This window comes from Zeugodacus cucurbitae, chromosome 4 (genome assembly GCF_028554725.1).
Source record: "Zeugodacus cucurbitae isolate PBARC_wt_2022May chromosome 4, idZeuCucr1.2, whole genome shotgun sequence".
NCBI classification, from domain to species: domain Eukaryota; kingdom Metazoa; phylum Arthropoda; class Insecta; order Diptera; family Tephritidae; genus Zeugodacus; species Zeugodacus cucurbitae.
The window spans coordinates 67077841-67097874 of record NC_071669.1 but is presented as its reverse complement, the minus strand read 5'-3'; the positions used below and the strand labels follow the sequence as shown (position 1 = coordinate 67097874).

The 20034-nt window shown below is 33.5% G+C and overlaps 1 protein-coding gene across 2 annotated transcripts in view; it reads right to left on the bottom strand.

Moving 5' to 3' along the window:
- The window catches only part of Awh (LIM/homeobox protein Awh), a 40277-nt gene extending 20631 nt beyond the window's left edge, over window positions 1–19646 (bottom strand). Inside the window, exon 1 of one of the 2 annotated variants that reach the window (XM_011188034.3) lies at window positions 18636–19646. In XM_011188034.3, coding sequence (XP_011186336.1) covers window positions 18636–18641 — 6 coding nt within the window. In that variant the 5' untranslated portion in view covers window positions 18642–19646. The remainder of the gene's footprint in view (window positions 1–18635) is intronic. The other variant, XM_011188026.3, reaches the window with a different exon arrangement.
- Window positions 19647–20034: the final 388 nt, after the last annotated feature.

Below are 20034 nucleotides of genomic sequence, written 5' to 3'. Positions count from 1 at the left end.
TACTGCCTTAAGACGTATGTACTAAGGGAATTCTCACAACATTTCCTTGAATTAATAACTTTTTTCATATCGAAATTCTATGTTTCAAATCAACACCCCTTTTGAACAGAACACTAAAACACACGAAAGTTCCCATCAATCATAGATCTAATGAATGGCACCTGACGCTGACCAGAAAAATTACGAGACCCTTATTTAATTCAATAACCGTAGTAATGTCTATATCCAGATACAAACATGTGTTAATAAAAGTGAAACACAAAAAAAAAAAACTTAAAGACAGCACCGTGCAGAAAATACACGAGAACGATAAAGAAGTTTTGTTGTCGACATAAAATGATATAAAAACGAAGTTTTTTTTCCAAAACTACTGCCGCCGCCACGAACATTGTAGAGGCAACGGCGTTGCTGCCATCGTGAAAACTGGAAAGGGAATAGTTACAAAGCAGCGTAAAGGAACTGCTTAATTACCGATTAATGTCAAAGTGTGCAGCATGTTTTCGCAAAATTTATCTGCCATATTAATTTTTATCGCTAAAAATGCAACTACAATGCGTGTGTCTTTCTTTCGCTTGATACGTTGAATGCAAAGGGACGCCAGCAACTGGGAATGAGTTTGTGGCGAGGTAGTTCCAGAGTATATATCGTACTACAACTACTACTATTTACATAATTTTACGGCGCTGCCGTGGTATAGTTGACAGGTTTAGGGAAATTAATATTCGCAAATGCAAATACGCGAAAGCAGGCGAGCACCTACGGTTCGCAATGCTAGGCAAATATTATGATGGCAGTCTGTCGCACGAAATGGGCAAACTTTGATAGTAGAAATCAACAAAAAAATTACAAATAAAAAATGCAAGGAAGAAGAGGAAGCAATTGGCTTGCAAAAAGTAAGTGGCAGCATGCCAGCGCGGCCAACTGTCGATGAGTGGCCCATAAAAATATTTTACAGTTTTGCGCGGCGCGACAGGCAGCACACACATACGTTCATTCAGCTGCAACGGACAGTGTATACTATTTTTTTGGTTTCTTCACTCTTTAACGCTTTCAACAAGTGATTCCTGAAATCATTTTGTGCGCTAATTTATGTTATGAACAACAATCCGAAAATGTGTAAGAGTCATACGACAATAAGCGACTGTTTGGTGAAGCGCAGATATTGTGGCGCTCGTATATGCGTTTGCTGATGCGTCTGATTCTAACTCACTTTTATAAAAATATTGAAATTTTAATTGAAAAAAAAACAAAATTTAAATTATTATTTTTTTTACCAATACATTTGATATGTGCATATATTAAGAATTCCAGCACCAGTTTTATAAAACTGATCATTATTTAGCAGTTCAGTTCACAGCCGCTAAAACGTGTAAAGTCAAAAACTTTTTTTTTTATTAAAAAAAAAATAAACTCACTTACAGTTTTTGACGCTTTCGCCTGCGCTTTCGACCAACCAATATCGAGCTGAGCGCTCACCGCTCACACCGCACCCCCACAAATCGGCATTAAATTAAAATGTAAATTATTTTTGTTTTAGCAAGGCGCGTTAAGATAAATTTTACGACTATTGCACTCGCTCCCGGTCACCTCTCGAAAAATCGCATAAAATGCGCAGACGCAGCAGCGCTTTATATTTAGCTGCGGTGGTATCTCACGACCATTGTGCGCTCGTATATTTCGTAATTTATAACAGTGTCAGCGAGTAGATGCTGAAAGTGTCAAAAGCAGCGGCACGAATAAAAAACAGCAACAACAAAAAGAAAAGCCACAAAAGCTTAATATTAATGCAAAAGCAGCGGCAATGCTGCCTAGGATGCAGACTGATACTTGTCGCACACACACATACTCTTACATACACACTCCATCATTAAAGCCAAAAAGCTGAAAAAACAGTAGGTAGGTGCTTGGACATTTTAATGGACACATTTGGTCGACTGTGTTGACATGTTATGGCCCCCACAAAGAATACTGATCCACAAGCGTTGATGTTGGCTGTCGAACGCCATGCATAAACACACACATACATACATAGACAGCTCATTTTTACACTGTGTGTGTGAGGGGGTCTCCAAGTATGGCACTTAAAAAAATATTACACAAGTATTTATGTGTCGTCTTCGCGCATGCAAACGCGTTGCATTATTGCTCACTTTAGTGATACAGTGTAACTACCGGCCGATAAGCACAATTCATGCATATTCATGCCATTGAAGTGATCATCGGACACACACACACATATACACACAGGCACACAGCTGCCGCTTTTCAATCGAAACGCTTTGCGGTCAGTTGCACGGTGGCTTGACCACTCAAACAACAAGCGCCTGCGCACTGCCTCACAATCTCATTCACAGAATTCCAGCATTTTGTATATAAAGCGCGTCATCTTTTCACCGCACAGCCGCCGACTGTAACTTATCCGATTTTTATTGCCGCATAGCTTTTTTGTTATTTTTCTTTTATTTCATGATATTTATACAACAAGCGTTACTTTCCAGTGTCATTCTTTACTTTCGAAATTAACATATTCTTTCTTTTGCTGTGTGTTGCGCGCTGTTCTCGTGATATTTTCCCACCAAACTTGCAGTTTACGTCAATTGTTCGTTCATCTAAGTATCGTATCGGAATTGGTGTCATTATTTATTGTTATTGTTGTTGTTGCTGCTGCTTTTATTGTCTTTGATCGATTTAGTAGCCGTGTTTAAGTTGAGCGCAACCACTTTTTATTGTGGTTAGTTAGAAATGTTTGAAATGTATACCGCTGTCAGTCCGTATGAGTTCTAGACAGTCAAAATTTCGGAATTCCAATAAAATTTCAAGTTTGTTATTTTATCGAGATCGAGATTTTCACAATAATTTTTGAAGAATAAATAATAAAGTGAAATATTAAATATTTTTCGGGATCCCGAACGTTTCATACTACTTCATTTCGGGATCCCGGAAATTTGAAAAAAAAGTAATGAAAAAATTTGTTTTTTTTTTGAGATCCTGAAAATTTCATACCACTTCACTTCGAGATCCGGGAAATTTGAAAAATAAATAATGAAACAGAAAATGTTTTTTTTTCGGGATTTCGAAATTTTCATTTCTTTCTTTGAATTCGGGATCCCGAAATCTTTATACAGTTACATCCCGAAAACGATAACTAATATTCAGCGGCATTATTTAAATGCCACCGCTCGCTCATGTTTCTCCAATTTCTCTACTATCACTGTGTACGCGCACTATCGCGCAAACTGGTGGCAACACTCATTTGCATAAACAACTTTTCGATATTAAATTTCAACTAGTTAATATCTGCGGCGCAATGTTTCTAATCTTTTAGTAACGTTTCTCTTGACTTCTCACAGTTGGCTTAGTTGGCTTTATCATTGAGTTATAGCAGCAGCGTTGGCCGATAAGCCACAAATATCAAAACAAAAAATTGTTGACTTGTTTGTGTAAAAGCGGTGAATGCATATATTAACAGTGAGCATCCGAAAGCAGAAATTTGTACATTTTCGAACTACTGTAAAACTACCATTTTTTTTGTTTTAACGCAGGCGTGTGTATGTGTAAGTGTGTAATATATTACTTTATTTTATGTAAATGCTTTACATTTCGACGTTGTTTATTTGATTTTGCCGTTTGCATTTGATTTCAGCGCTTCAATATACATATGTATATGTATGTGTCTGTGTGTTGGTTTTGTTTTTGTTTCGTTTTCTTGGTCACTGCTCTGTTAAATATGCGTGAATATGCATAGATTAAAAGATACTTGACAATAATTTACAAGCTGGAGTGAGTGTGTGTGCGGCTATTTTGCATAATGTAATAAATAAAATATTGTTTTTATTTTTGTTTTTGTAGAATATACTTTTTGCGACTGGTGGCCGTTGGTTTTTGTCATTTGTCATTTGCGTTGGCTACTTGGTGGCTACCAGTGAGCAACAAGTTCTTTCGAACAAAAAAACAACAACAACAAAATATTGTATGACATGTTTTTGTTTTAAATAAATAACGGTAAAACGAACACTAGTTTTTTAAAAATTTAAATAAATATTTATATTCAAAATTATGGTAGATATTCAATGAGAAGGTTATGTTTGACTAAGTTTTGGTCTTAGTTCTCTGCCAAGCGCTTGCCAGTTTAAGTAGTTGATAGATAGGATGAATTCAAGTGCTGCCTAATAAACCATATAACCCATTTTAATAGCTTTAGAAACATGCAGCTAACAATTTTTTGGAAAAACTTTTTTATTGCATATATTGGAAGGGGTCTCTGAACAAAGAAAAATGTTTCGAACACTTTTTCAAGATGAATTTGAAGCTTGCTTGAATTAATCAAGAAGTTGTTAGTGCCACTCGTTAAATTATTTTTTAAATTATTTAATTATATTAAAACGTATTTTATTCGATGTATAAAAAGATAAGTCAAGATTTCATTACAACAACAGCACTGCAGCACTTTAAATATTACTGTCCTCTTTTAGTTCAGAAATTCAAAGCTTCACCTGAACACCTATTAAGGCTAATAAAAAAATTGCCATAAAAAGCTCTTGCTTATATGAGAAAAATAATCATTTCACTACAAAAATTAAACAGCTGTGCTATAAATGTACTATAAAAGTCGTTAAAATAACATTCAACAATTCTACAAAAATCACCTCCGAATCAATTGATAAAAACTATTAAATGAAAATAATGTATTAAATTCTTTATATAAAATAAAACAATGAGCATTATAGCGTAATACAATATTTTATAGCAAATAAAAATGGCTTACAAAGACACTCAATGGCATTAACTTTTAAATATTTGCTACAATTCACACAAAAAGTTCGCTTGTACTTAAAAAAAACGGAATGCCATTCAACATGAGCCAATCACCTTGGTTTATTGAATTTGAATGCTAAAGTCATTTTTATAGCAAAATATTTATCGGCACGGACTTGTTGTAGACTTTATTTATGCGCATTTCGGTGAAATTTATGTGAAATTGTATTGTTTTTGCCTTTGAAAATCATGACATTTCGCTCGAATACACTTATATACATACATATATAGTATATATAGATATTGTTCAAAATTTTATTAGTTGTTGTTTTTTGTGATTTTATGTTTATTTTTTTATTGTAGTATTTGCAATTTAAATTTATGCGCATAGAAATCACCGCTTCACTGGTTTAAATCCGTTGTAGTTGATGGGAAATAAATTTTACTAAACTAAATGACAAATTTATGTACGATATATAGTATGTATGTATGTATATATCGGCATTGGCGTAACTCAAAGCGAGCGACAAAAGAATAGAAATATATATGCATATGCATATATAGTAGCAATACAGCAGCACCCATGCGAATAGCAATAATTGAGAGGCGATAGAAAGATTTTAAGAATAACGAAATTTTTTCTAACTAATAATTATAAATTCATAACGCCACTTGAATTTTATATAAAAATTAGCATGATATACAATTTTTAAGTGTAAAAAAAAATTAAGAGGAACAAGATAATATTTTTAGAATAATTATTTATATTTTTTTAAATTTTATTTTATAAAAAAAAACTGTCATTAATATCATATAAAATATTACCAAGCAACATTAGAAACATTTCATATCTATTATAAACATTAATTATTAATAATTTGTAGAAATACAAAAATAAAGATGATTTGAAAAATTATTATTATTGTTTTTCAATACTTTCGGTTTATTTCCTTTTTACTCTTCCGCCATTTGAAATAACAACGGTTCAATTGCTTTTGTTAATATGAGCCAATAAATCAAGATTAATAATTTTTCAATAGTCAATAGGTTTGGTTGTGGCGTCATTTTTCGTCGCCAGTGTGCCAAGACGTTAGTCTTCTTAAGCAGCTGGTGTTAAAAGCAGCCGCCGCACATATTTGATTTAATATAAATAGATGTTGCTTCTTTTGTTTTGCTTTTTATATTATTATTTTTTCCGCTTCACATGCAAAACAACTTCAAGTCACATACAAACATACACATCTGCACGTTGAAGAGAGAATCCCCTCTTTTGTGTGCGTTTACGGCGGCATATTTCGTTGACTTCAATAAAGATTACATGGCATTATAACTAGTTAATCTGATTGAATTGTAAATGTTTAAAGCTCGTTTGCACATTTTAAGCAAATCAAAGGTGAGCGACACGCATCTTTGCTGTGTCTTTGAAAGGGTCTTTTACATACAAACACAAATACAAATGCCTAGAAATGCTTTGCGTCACTATAACTACGTAGTCAGAATGGAATCACTGAATTTATAAACTAATTTTGAGTTGGTATTTTATAGGCGTTTGGCAATTTTTAATGTTCATATGAATTTTTAACAAAAAATTGAATTGTTGAAATAAAAATGATAAATATTTGAAAACAAGTTTCGTGCTTTAGTCTTCAGTTTTTGGCTGTAAAATTCAAAGAAACTACACAAAAACTAAATTGAAAATATTTTTATTTATTTCATTCAATTTAATAAATAATTTAAATTTTTTTATATTAATTTTTAACAATAATTAAATAATGTTTAAAATTCCAAATTATCAAAAAAGTAGATACAAAGTATGTACTCCAAAATTTCGACTTGAAGAAATTTCGGTCACCATATCAAGCCTCACATTAATTTGTAAAGCTCATTGAAAATATATTTTTAAATTATCATTAAATTTTAATGAAGTTTTATACACAAGTTAATTTATTTATGCATGTCGCGTAATTCTCTCTTTGACAATTGTTCAATTTCACCAGTTGCATTGCTACCCATAATGCAATATGTGGTAAAAGAAGCTAACAATCACACATGTATACATATGTATATGCGTTTTTGAGTTACCCCTTTTCTCATTTGGTAGTTGGCACATAAATAAATTAATTTATGATGATGACAATTAAATAGATTGTTAATGACAGTTATAACATGCAGCTAATTATTGTTTGTACGTGTTTATACATTTTAAACTAAAATTTAATTATGTCTTAACACTTTTTCTAATTAACTGCTAAAGAATATGAATATACAACCAACACGTTGAATTATAATCAATTTAAATTGGTCCCTATAGCACAGTACAAAGGCATTGAGAAGAACCATTTATGAAACACTAAACATCGCCCAGAACACGGACATCACCAGTACATCATATCATCAGGCTCATACAGAGAGAGCTACTAAAATATGAAAACTAAAATACTAAAAAAATGTGTTTAGCATCCGGTATTTAGTTGATTAGTTTAGATAAACGTCATGGAATTAAATCAAGTTCTCTTAATCCATTGCATTTCCCAGCACATCACATGTATGTTATAGTGCAATACTCGAATCAATTAATTAGGCAAACAGGAAAATTACATATATTTGGCAGTTATTAAATTTAAATTTCAACTTTCGAATTATTAAAGTTTTAAACAGACTTGTTATAGTTTGATTTTTTAATAAAAAAAAAAAAAATAATCACATCACATGATCATACATCATTACATCACTGCTCTACTCCAACTATTTCACATCTCAAAAATTACATGGAAACTGTTATTTTACGTGACGAAGTATTGTTTTAAAGCTTTTTTCTTTTAATTATTTTAGATCACATTAAGCAATACAGCAGCACATAAAGTGCGTATGATATCACATCATGGCATATTACATCACGTGCAAATAAAACATTGCAAAGGGTCAATATAAATTCTCATAACAATGAATATGGTAATATTTTATGTAGAAAAACCTTTTGAGAATTTCAAATATCGTTTTTACCTAACATTTATTCTACAGCAAAATTTTAAAATTTTATCGCATGCAATAATTTACATTTACTTGTTTAAGTATTACAATGTGAAGGAAATTTTCAACTTTTTTATTTACTTGACTTTCTTGCTAATAATATTCAATAAAAAAGAATTAATAATATTATTTATTATTTAACGCAAATTACTGTACTTGATCAGAATTTTTATAATGAATACAGCATATTACTGAAATGATAAATAGCATTATAAATAAAATAGTACTTGAATATTCTAGAATTTCCTGTCTTTATCGTTATATAAAATCACAAATGAACAACTATAATTCTCAAAAATGGCTAACTTTTACCAACGATTATTTCATGTGAAAATATTTGCATTGCCTTATATAAGGATGGGGGAAACAGTACAGCAAGGGTTCTAACTACCGTGTATGAAAATGTGTAGGTATACGCTGGCGCCATCGCAACTGCCAATTAACGCAATGCTCAAGCTGCCTCATGAAAGTGACCATTCATATTCACCCTTAATTCGGCCATAAATATGGCGCATCAAACGTTGTGTTATCAGCCAATACAACAATTGCTGTCAATGATTTTTTATAGTCAAATAAAAGTAACAGTAATTTCAGCAAACTATTTGTACAAACTCGTAGACACTTTAATAATGGCAACTGTGCATGAAAAGGTGTAAGTAGTTGTTGGTTTTTTGGGTTGGAGTGAATTGCCGATTTGTATGCATTGCCCATTTGAAGTATGTATGGATGTGTGTGTGTTTTGGTGGCTGTTGTATGGTCAGCCTTGATTTAGTTGGGGCTTGACAATTGTTGAATTGTAACTTAAAATGTGCACAATTAAAGGTGTGTATAAATGTATCTAGAGGTATAAATATATAGGAATTTGTGTAAAAACATACCTAGTGGGAAAATTTTTAACTAAATTCCGAAAATTTGTAATTATTTTTGTCAAAAGATTTAGATGGATACTTTGAGTTTTGAAGTAAATAATTTTTACTATAATGATTTTTATATATTTCTTTTAAATCTTTTTACTATTTTTAAGATTTTTTAGAATTTTATAAACTTTTTTTATTTTTAATTTAATTAATTTAATTTAATAAAAAATATTTTCTATAGAAACCAAACATCGCATAACTTCCATACTTAATGAAACTAGCTTACTTCATAAATCTAATCGTGTTCTTAAATTGTCCAGGAGAGCTCACAAAATTTACAAAAATCATATTTTTCAAAATAATATTTAAAATATTTATTTAAGACTCATCATTTTCAATTCAACGAAATTTCCAACAATACAGTCAACGTAACCTATTCTGATGGACATACATTTATGCGAATAGACAAATAGATTTGGGTTGCATGGAAATACACTTTTTTTCGCCAAATCTCTTTTACATCCTCAAATGTATGTATGTATGCTTGTGTGTGGTTTTTTTTTTGTCATGTCGATGACTTTCTCGCAACGCATGCATCATTTGTATCCCATCTAAGTATCCTTAAAGGCTATTTTGCGGATTTTCATGCTTCAATACGCACACCAAACACACACACATACAAGAGCATATGGCTGCATGGATTTGTAGCATGAATTTGTTGCACACAACAAAAGGGCACTTCAAAAGTCCTTTGTTGGCCAGCGCAGACATACACACACAAACGCACATGCACTCCAGTCGCAATGGGTGAGAGTGTGAATTATTGCCGTACTTTATATACATATACATATATATGTTTGTATGTATGTATGTGTGTGTGTTACTTGTGTGCCTTTATATTTACAAGGGTTTGCGGTGGGTTTGATTTCGGTTAGCATTGCTATTGTATTGTCTATTGTTGTTGTCACCGTTGTTGCCTCACGCGCATTTTGCAGTTTCACAACTTACTAGCACTTCCTTCCCCCTCTCGCCACTCTCTACAAACAGCAACAGTGCGCACACTTTTTCTGGGGTTTCAATAGATTTTTGTGGAAATTTCACAATTACCTGCTAAAAATCATGCTGACTTTGAAGATGCGCCCTGGTGCGCCGGCGGCAAACCAAGCAAGCCAGCCGTCCATCTGTGCGCATGGATTTTTTTTACCATTTTTTTTTTCTTATATGACTCTCGTAGTATTTGTTGTTGTTAGTGTGTTGTATGCCTACAAATATTTATTTATTGTACATATTTATTTTAGCTGCCGCATAGCGCACAAATTGAAGGCGCATGCGCATGCGCAACCAACCATCCTCACTGACCGATCACACGCTGCAGTCACATTGACTGACTGTCGGAAAGGTGTGATTTTTCTTACCGCTTATCGATACTGCCAATTGACTCGAGTCAAGATGTTTGTTATTCTTTCTTCATTCTTTGGCTGATGTGCTTTGCAGGATAATACAAACATAGCTGAGGTGCTCGAGTGCTCCTTTATGCCATTGTCACAGTGTTTTTTGTATGTATATGCAACAACAACAATAATAAAAGAAATAATACAAAAGTAGTATTCAAAAATCTGTTGAAAATTAGAAAATCAGCATTGAGCGTCAAGTCGTTTGTTGCTTGACGGCTGCTATTTACCTCATTGCTTGACCATTTGCCTTTATTCTATTGTGTATGCATGTGTGTGTGTGTGCGTGTTCGTTTCGTGTGCAGTTGTCTTTGCCTCAATTACGAAATAAGTTTGTTGTCCTTTGTTTGAAAATCGGATTATTAACAGTATATCTGCGCTGTGGTCTCCTAACTATGCGGACACCCTAAAGGACATCTGGACAAGCTGTTAAGCCTACTTCATCTATGTATGGCTGTGTTTGAGCGTGAAAATGTGTAACTGTCATTGGTTTCCAATGACTGTCGTTGGCACGCGCAACATATTGCCAATTGTCTCCACCAAGTAGGCGTTTGTTTTGTGCCCAACAATGCTTGCATCTAAAGATGTTTTGTGCAGAGGTAATTATTATTCTTTTTTTTTTTTAACAAAGCATACCATGGTGATAAGTAGCATATTTTACATCTGTTGATGATTTTTTGAAATCAAATTCCGGTGATAATTGGCGCCAGCGCGTTAGAAAGTCAAGCATATTATTGTGTATAAGACTAAGGACTACAAGACTGTTAAGATCCTAAGTTTAGAGCTTCGATTTTGATGTTTCGCAAATTTTATGACGTTGAGGGTGTTATATTTGTGGAAACTGGATAATCTGAATCTAAGTTATGCTTCAAAAATGGTAGTCACTAATAGACCTAAGTCAAAATTTAGTTTAAATGCGACCTTTGCTGAAATCTTATTAAGCACAACAGTTTCACGAATAAGCTCTTCAGCAAGATAATCCATGAATTCATCGGTTTTATATACTGAAAAAAGATTTTCCGAAATATTTTTTAAAAGATATGTTGTTGTTGTTTCACAACCTGGCTTTCATTTATATCCTTTAGAAATCATTGCCCCGATTCTAAGTTTTTGGGGGTTGTTAAAATATATTGAACATAATTTTGCTTGTTTTAGAATTGCTTGACTGGAAGGTACGTCTTGAAAGACCTTATTGAATTTATTTATAAAATAGCCAAATCTTGTTTTAAGCCAAGATTGTGAATTTTATGGAAAGGCTCCAGATCTAAAACCTATTGAGAACTTGTAAAATGTGATTAACATGCGCTTAGAAAGGACTAACAGTGAAAATTGCGACGAACTTCTTAATAAACTTCAAGAAGCCTGAAAATCGATTTCGATGAAAATCTTTGACAACTTAATTGGCTCAATGCCAAGGAAATGTCTTGAATTGATGAAAAAAAAACAATATAATTGCAACAAAATATTAGCAAAACATATATTTTAGCTTTGTTTCTAAAAAAATTCATATGTTTTGTCCAGTTAATTTAAGAGATGAAATCAAATGAAAATATTTTTTTTTATAAACGTTAAATAATAGTAAAAACAATTAAAATAATTTCATTTTCAATCAACAGTCTGGAAAATTTAATCGTAAGATATATATACTTTTTTTAAAATCGTTCGTTCCAGTTGCATATGATTTGGCCACCACTGTATATATTGTGAACATAATATTTATTTTATAATATTTGGAACGTAATATTAGCAGACTGGGTTTTTGGATGACTTCACTTGTTGGAAAAAGGTCTTAAAAATATACTTTTTAACCGTTTGATCTATAATGATATTGAAATGATTTTAAAAAGTTCTTCCTTGATTAAAAGCACAAAGCTGAAAGCTATATCACAATATTAAATATCAACATTGAACTCTTTTCATAATCTGTTCGTAATGTTAAACTAAAAAAAAAATTTTCCATATTTTTTCAATACTTTTTTAATATTTTTGAATATGGCCGCCATGTCGCCATATTTCCATTAATATATTAAAACATACGTAAAATACATAATTTATTTACAAGCCAAACAACGTAAAGCACTTCAAAAAGCAGATCAAAAGCTGTTACGCCCGCTCACAAAAAGATTTCACTCCGTAAATGGGTATGTCAACGCCTCCAAAAATGTGCCCAACACCGCTCGCGCACCATAACAAATCGATGAAATGTTAGCACAACGCCACATACTATGAGTATATGCGTGCTTACTTAGTAAGTACACCATTAAATTTGTTAATTTCAAAACACCAATTCGAGTTGGATATTTAGTGTGCGGCGTTACAAATTTGAAATCCACATTTCTTCTTAAATAACAACATGTCAAATAAATTTCGCCTTACGGTAAGCAGTTAGCAGCCCACTACTGTGAGAGCGCACCGCGGTGGCTGGCACAAGCGACAAATGGCTGTGAGGAGTAGGAGGCGCATGGCGGCTGTGTATGCGCTTATGTGGGGCCTGCTGTTCAATTTGCATATGTCACAAGCGCACTGATAATTGTATGCGTCAGTTGAAAGTTAGGTATGTACATATGTATGTATGTAATTTGATATAAAACACAGTTGCTCCTGTGAGCAACAGTTGGCTTGTTTGGTCATAATGATGCTAACTTTAGACACCGATATGCTTCTCGATTATTATTATATGACTTTTGTTGTTTTTTTTGTTTTTTTTTTTTTTATTTCTACCGCTATGGCGCTACTCTCGTTCAACTAAACGGCATCATTTCGTAGAAACAAAACACAAAGTATAATAAAAAATATTAAAAGTGTACCACTAAATGACAAAAAATAAAATTTAAATACCGTAAATTCGATCGAGTGCTCTAATATAAATATTCATAGCAATATGCATACATACTATAGACTACTTATAGAGTTGCAGCCGCCCCATATGGCCATATGACGCCACGATTAATAAAATATTTATGAATTTATTTTAATGAATATTCAGCAACGGCAGTAGGAGAGTCACTAACTGTATATTATAATGACGACAAAGGCTAGAGTTACTTTTGAACGCTACCAGAAAGCGATGAAGTAATAAAATTTTGAATTTTGTGTGCTCCCTGGGTGCCTCAGTCGTTCACTTGTTTCTATGCATATTTCTAGCGCAGCCCTAGTTATTCTCTTCGATTACAAAGTACTAATATATGCGTTTATATGTTCCAAACACTCTCACAGCAATATTCATGAGTGCTATCCACTTGGCGCTCCACTGCGCTGCGCTGGAATACTCGTTCAGTTTATTGATCGGTTAACACAAGTTTGCTATTATATTGATCATTGTAGTGCTGTTGGCAGCAGACAAAGTAAACGATTGGTTTCCAGCTGGGTTATAGCTGTCTTTAAGGTTGGCGCATGCAATGAACTTGGAAATATATAGTTGCCATATATCGGACTCTGCGCGTTTGAGCGTTTCTGGGTAACAGTTAAGAAATTTGTAGAGGATTTGGTGAATATTGTTAGACTTATTTACACTCAAAATATTTAAGTCAATTATATATATTTTTCTGAAATTAGGTATAATCTGGTATAATAAAAAGTTTGCCAAAAGTTCACTCAAACTCCAATATCCATTAAATTGGAAATCTTCACTATATTGAATAAATAATCATAATTTGGTTTGGTAGCAAATTTTCGATGGAAACAGAATCTCTTGTCTGTTGTGACAATAGCTTTTAGTTGTACAGATTCTTACTTAAATTTGTTTATTCTCAGGAACCAGTGAACGGTGGTCTATTTACCGACAACACCGAAGTTAGGGAACACCTTTTACAAATATAGTCGGAAGGAAATGCTTTATAAAGTAAATCTGACTATCCTCGATCTAAGGCGCAATCGTGTCATGACTTTAATGTTTCGCAATTTTGAAAGAATATACAAAGCTCCCTCTGAATACATCATAGTCCGGGTAATCATGAGTGAGACCACGATTCTCACGACCGTCTTTTTTATGTAAGCAAAACGGGCCCGGATATGTATCCGGCCAGGGAATATCAAATCGACAGCATTGCTCAAAATTATTTGGGTAATATTTTATGCCGCTACAAGAACAACATTCTCAGAAGACGATGGAACGATGAGCTGTACGAGTTATGCGACGACATTGACATAGTTCAGCGAATAAAAAGACATCGGTTAGGCTGGCTAGGTCATGTTGTCCGAATGGACGAAAACACTCCAGATCTGAAAGTGTTCGATGCAGTACCCGCCGGAGGCAGCCGAGGAAGGGGAAGGTCTCCACTCCGTTGGAGGGACGAGGTGGAGATTGGCCTGGGATTCGGCTATAACCGGCTAATCGGTTTCAACGCCAATGACATACATACATAAAACAACAACATGAGTGACACCAGACTATCCATAGTTTTCGGATGTCTAAATTGATCTGAACGAAACATTCTGCAATAACTTAGTGAAGATGAATGTATTCAGTAACGAATTGTTGTTGTTGTGGGAAATGTGGGTCCAATATATAATAAAGTTAAATATTGAAACAAATTAGTGGAGGATTTGAAAAAAGCAAAAATTATGACACTAAAACTTTCCAGTTAGATAAAAGAGGTCAACTAAGCAAAATGAGTTCAAAAAGTCTTCGCATGAGCTTTGAGCAAAAAACCAAAAAACTTGAAAACGAAATTGTGCGAGTATGATTAATTGAAAATCGCATTAGCTGTTGATATAAATTGATACAAGTGACTTGCGCGACCGCCCTCACACCGAGCCAAATAAAATAAAAACTCTAAAAGATTACAACAAAAGTGGCTTAGCACAATATAAACATAAAAGTGCAACATGCAAAGCGATATTGGAAATTTGTTTATGAAAATTGTCTACCCGCTGAGCGGACACACTACAGTGTGAACAGTGTGCGTCCAAACGCGACGGGATGTGCAATACGCGCGTCAGCGCAGGCGCATGTACAACAAAGTACAAATATGTCGATATGGATATGCAAATTAACCCAGCAGGGAAAATGGGAGGTGGTGTTTCCAAATTATAGTTGAAAAATGAACTTTTGCGCAAAATGAATTTTTTTAGGTTATGAACTCACTGAATATAGCTTATTTAAAACATAAAACATTTTTATTAGAAAATATATTTTTACTCAAGAATCTAAATAATAAGTTTAGAGTCCCTGATATATAGTTTTCAAGTATTTATCTTTGCTTTCGAAACCTAAAGTTTTAACGGTAAACTCTCTAGAGGGTTTATTTGACTGGTGAATTTTTGGATTCGTGAATTATCACATACATATGTTTGTAAATATGAGTGTATATATTACTTCTTATATATGTGAACAAGGGCAAGGCGATGAAAACATGAAATATTTATTAGGCAGATATGTTTAAGGAGAAGTTAAAAAAAATACTAACTGCTCGAAGACAATGATGATGACGCTGCAGCTTCAAGAGATTGACTCAGTTGAAGGCGAATGAAATGCAGTGTTGCTGAGATGCGCTGTTGACGCCTGACCAATTTGATTGTACACATGGTAAATGTGAAGCTTTTTTATACGCACTAGTGAAGACAGTGAACAGAAGATGCCGCCAAACAGCACAACAGCGAAGGTGACGACAGGCGGTTGACGGATTGAAAGCAAAAAAAATATAATAAAAATAAAAATTAAATATAAAGCCATAATGTGGCTGAGGTGGCTTTAGATATGCAAAAAAAAAAATATTTTGTGCGAAAAATTTGTATAAAAATTAAAAATATATATTTTTCCTTAAACCTTTGCTTTCAAAACTGTTCAAATTTTTTTTTAAATTTTTTTGCAAAAAATTTTAACAACACAATTTTTCATTCATGTAAGTTCGAATTCTTTCTGCATAAAAAAAATTCTTCGATTTCTTTTCCGCACGTCTTTAAGTCGGCACTAGAAAGCCAAGCGTTCAGCTCATTCAGAAAATCTTGCAAATCCATTCATTTGCCACACTTCAAAGCCCTCTAACCACTACCAAATGAGCCCCTCAAGCCAACATTATTCTAAATTTTGCTGCAATTAAAAAGCGTGAAATATTCAATCGCTATAATATCTAACAAATGATTGAATGAGTATTAAAAATTAAAAGAAAAAAATCGTCGAAAAAAAAGAGTTATGAAAAATTTTGTATGGATTTCGTGCGTTTAATCGATTTTCAGGTTCGATGATATTTTCGCTTAAATACATCGATATCCCGCTGCGCCATTTCTGTTGTTTTCGGTTTTCAGTTTTTTCTTCTGTTTCGATGATTCTTTACGCTCGGCTTTGCGCGTTGTGGTACTTTTGCTTTTTTTACAACAACAACAACCAACTTTTTTATGACTGCTGCTTTTTTACACATTGTTGTCTTATATTATATATTATCTGCTGGTTGTTGTTATTGTTGGCCGCCACCCACAACAAAGCATCGCCTTCATTTGTTTTGCCTAAATGCTCGGCATTACTTTGTGCAGTTAACGCTGAGATAAAACATTCAACAATGCGGCTAAAGCGTGTATTTATGAGATTTACGAGTACGCAAGAGAGTTGCGGCTGGAGTTTAGTTGTCGGTTATGGTACAACCATTTTGGTGTTGGAGCGTGTGCATTGAAATACTTGGTCGGGTTGCCCGCTCGGTTGGCGTCTATTGTTGAGACACCTTTTCTAATATTTCATTACCATAGCAAATTAGGCGAGGTGCTGACGGCTATTTGTAGTCTATAAATGGGTTGCCCAGAATGTAAATTAAGATTTATTTAAGGAATTTATGTGGAGGAATCGTGTTTGAAGTTTACTTATTTGAGTTTTTATTGAAATGTTTAGTAGCCGTTCTAAACTCATTGATAATTTGTACTTAGTGAGTTTTATAGATGAAATCACATCTAAATATGGAGTAGACTTCATTATTCAAATTCAATATACAAATATTTTCAGTTCCCTATTGGAGCTAAGTAATAAAATTTTGTTCGGTTATAGTTAGTCTTTAGAACGAATAGAGAAATCGATTTTCATTAAAAAGGTCTGAAAAAATATTTCCCCAATTCTAGAATAATTTCTAATAATAAAAGCGAAATGTTTGTAATGTTTTTACTTCTAAACTTAAAAGAATAAAATTATCTGTACAGTCTTGTGCTATGGAACGAAAAAAGACAAAACAAAATTGATGAGCTTTGAAAGAAAAATTCTCCGAAAAATTTTCGGCGCAGTCAGAATCTGATCTGACGGATGGAGGATAAGATGGAATAGCGAAGTTGACCAGCTAATCCAAGGCGAAAACGTGGTATTGTTTATCAAAACGCAACGAATAAGATGGTTAGGACATATTACAGGAATGGATGATTCAAAAGCCCAAAAGAAGGTATGGAACGCGAAAGCATACATCGGCAGAGCAAGAGGGAGGCAAAAAACATGATGGAAGGACGAATTAAACAAAGATCTGAAGAAGCTCCGATTGGAAAACTGGAGAGAAACCGCAAAACACAGAGTAGTTTAGAGGCGTATTGTTCAGCTGGCCAAAGTTCATAGAGAGCTGTAAAGCCAAATGATGATGATGAATAATATGTAAAATTTTTAAGAAATAACGCACGAGATTCGTCAGGTTATTTCTTAATTCTATTAGAGTTTATAGTTTTTATTTTTTGAAAATAAATGATTCATGTAGAAGGCGTAATATTGCAAAAATGGTAGAGCGGGAGGTCTAAGGATTGCAACATATAATTTTGAACATTTTGCTCAAAATTGTACTCGTAAAACTATAAAAAAATTAAATTAAATTAAAAGCACCAAAAATTATATTAAATAAATTTGTAAAAAGGACATCAGTTATGTATTTAAGGGAAGAGAGTTATATATTAATCAACGTCAAGAAACAGAGAAGAACAATAATTATGAACGTTAGAAAGGATATAAGCTAGAAACCAGTAAATGGGACATCACATCAGATAATTTCCGGATTCAAGAGTGTAAAAAATGTAAAACTAATTAATCAAAAAATATATAATCAGACTAGATTTGTAGATCAAATGAGCGGAAACACCGTTATTTCTGATAAAATATCAGAAATATAAGCTGAATATATTAAAAAAAAAAAACTTCCAACAGGTATTCTTTAATTAATGGTAAGAAATGAATATGCGTGCTTACAAAGCTTTAAACTACTTTAAATAGTTTTTAAGGTTTAATGAAATGCCGACGGAATTTAAAATGCATACTATTTTACATTTGCAGTTTATAGATTAAACCGACGGTTTCTCTAGAAATTTTCTACGCTGCTTCAATGTCGATATATACGACAGGGCGAGAATCCAAAAACTTTAAATTTCATGTAGCACAGTTAGTGATTATTTAATGTTTATTTAGTCCTACGAGTAAACCTCGCCGGTTTTGCAAATTTAGCGTGGAAACATTTTTATTTTATTTCAATTCGTTCAAGTGAACTTTCTAATTAAAAAAAAATTGTCTGTATATATCTATATACTTTTATATTTATGTATACTTTGCTAGGAATTTTTTATTCCTATATTTATATTTCTTAATGTTATTTACCTTCATTTTAAGTGCCTCCACAATTTTGGCGGTTTGTAATCCCAGCTTGAGAGAGAAATGTAAATTTTGGGCCCACAACTCGAAGGCGATGCGCCTAACTGTAAAATTGCAAGAGTTGTGGGTTATGCAGCGGTAAGTTCAGAGCGTTTTGTGTAAACACTATGCACATAAGCATATATCGTATTTATTTGTATTTCTTTCTTCTTTGTCAATTAACTAAAAGCACTTTTAATTATATATATTTATATTATTTATACAAGAGTATGGTATATATTTTTTAATTATAACACTTTTTTTTCGAAATTCACGAACGATTTTTAGTGGTTAAAAGCATTTAACACAGTACAGGGTGACATATATTTTATCATTGATATATGTATTATATATTTTTAGAATATTATTTTTTTATTGTTTCTTTTACATTAAATTCAGGATAATTCTTTTTTATATTTTTGTTTATCTCAAATTGTATTTTCTGCAAATATTTCCAATTGTCAGCTTAAATCACCCACACACACTTTAAAAATATATCAATTTCCATTTAAAGTGAAAACAAAATTTTGCCAACGTGTAGCAGCTACCGTTAAATTGCACACGTTAAATCTGCAGTTATGTGTGTTTGTAAGCACGAGCGACGCGAGCGCATAACAACTTTCCGTCACAATCGGTTATCAATAAAGCCATGGCTGATAAGCGGCCACAACACAAGCCGTCGGCAGGTGAATTACTCGAGTAAGGCGTACGTACATCTGTTTAGTTAGAAAATGAAGCACGACAATGCAATAACAAAAACAATATGCAAAATACACGCTTTGTTTTTTTGACAACCAACACACGTAATCCGTGCAAACGTAACGTATTAAACGACGTAAACGTAAAATTTTCAACGGCAAAACGGCACAGCACGTCGTCACACCGCAAGACCGCACGATAAACTGATGTGATGCCGCCGTAAGAGCCCGTATTGAGTGACGACGCAAAGCGGAGCTGCGCTTAGCTCTGACGTCGCCACGGCAGATCGAGTTTCAAGACGAGTTCTTGAGTGAACGGCGCGCAATGGTAGTGGCACTCTGTCAAAATAACGGAGCAGAGCAACCGGCAAAGGTATGACTCGGCTGCTAGTAGCCGGCCAGTCAAGCTAACAAGCACACACACCCTTGCACATACATACACACACACATATGTGCATCATGGAGGGCGCGAGCGTATTTTACTATTGTTGTACGTTAAGCCAATTCCGCCAACAACAACAATGCATATATAAGGGGCTGACAAAAGTTATAAAAACTGGCTGTAAGGCATACCCACACAGCTTCCACCATTGCAGGCACCACCAACACTACAGCGATCACCGTTACAGCAAGCCAGCAATAAGCATGTGTGTGTGTGTGAGAGTAAA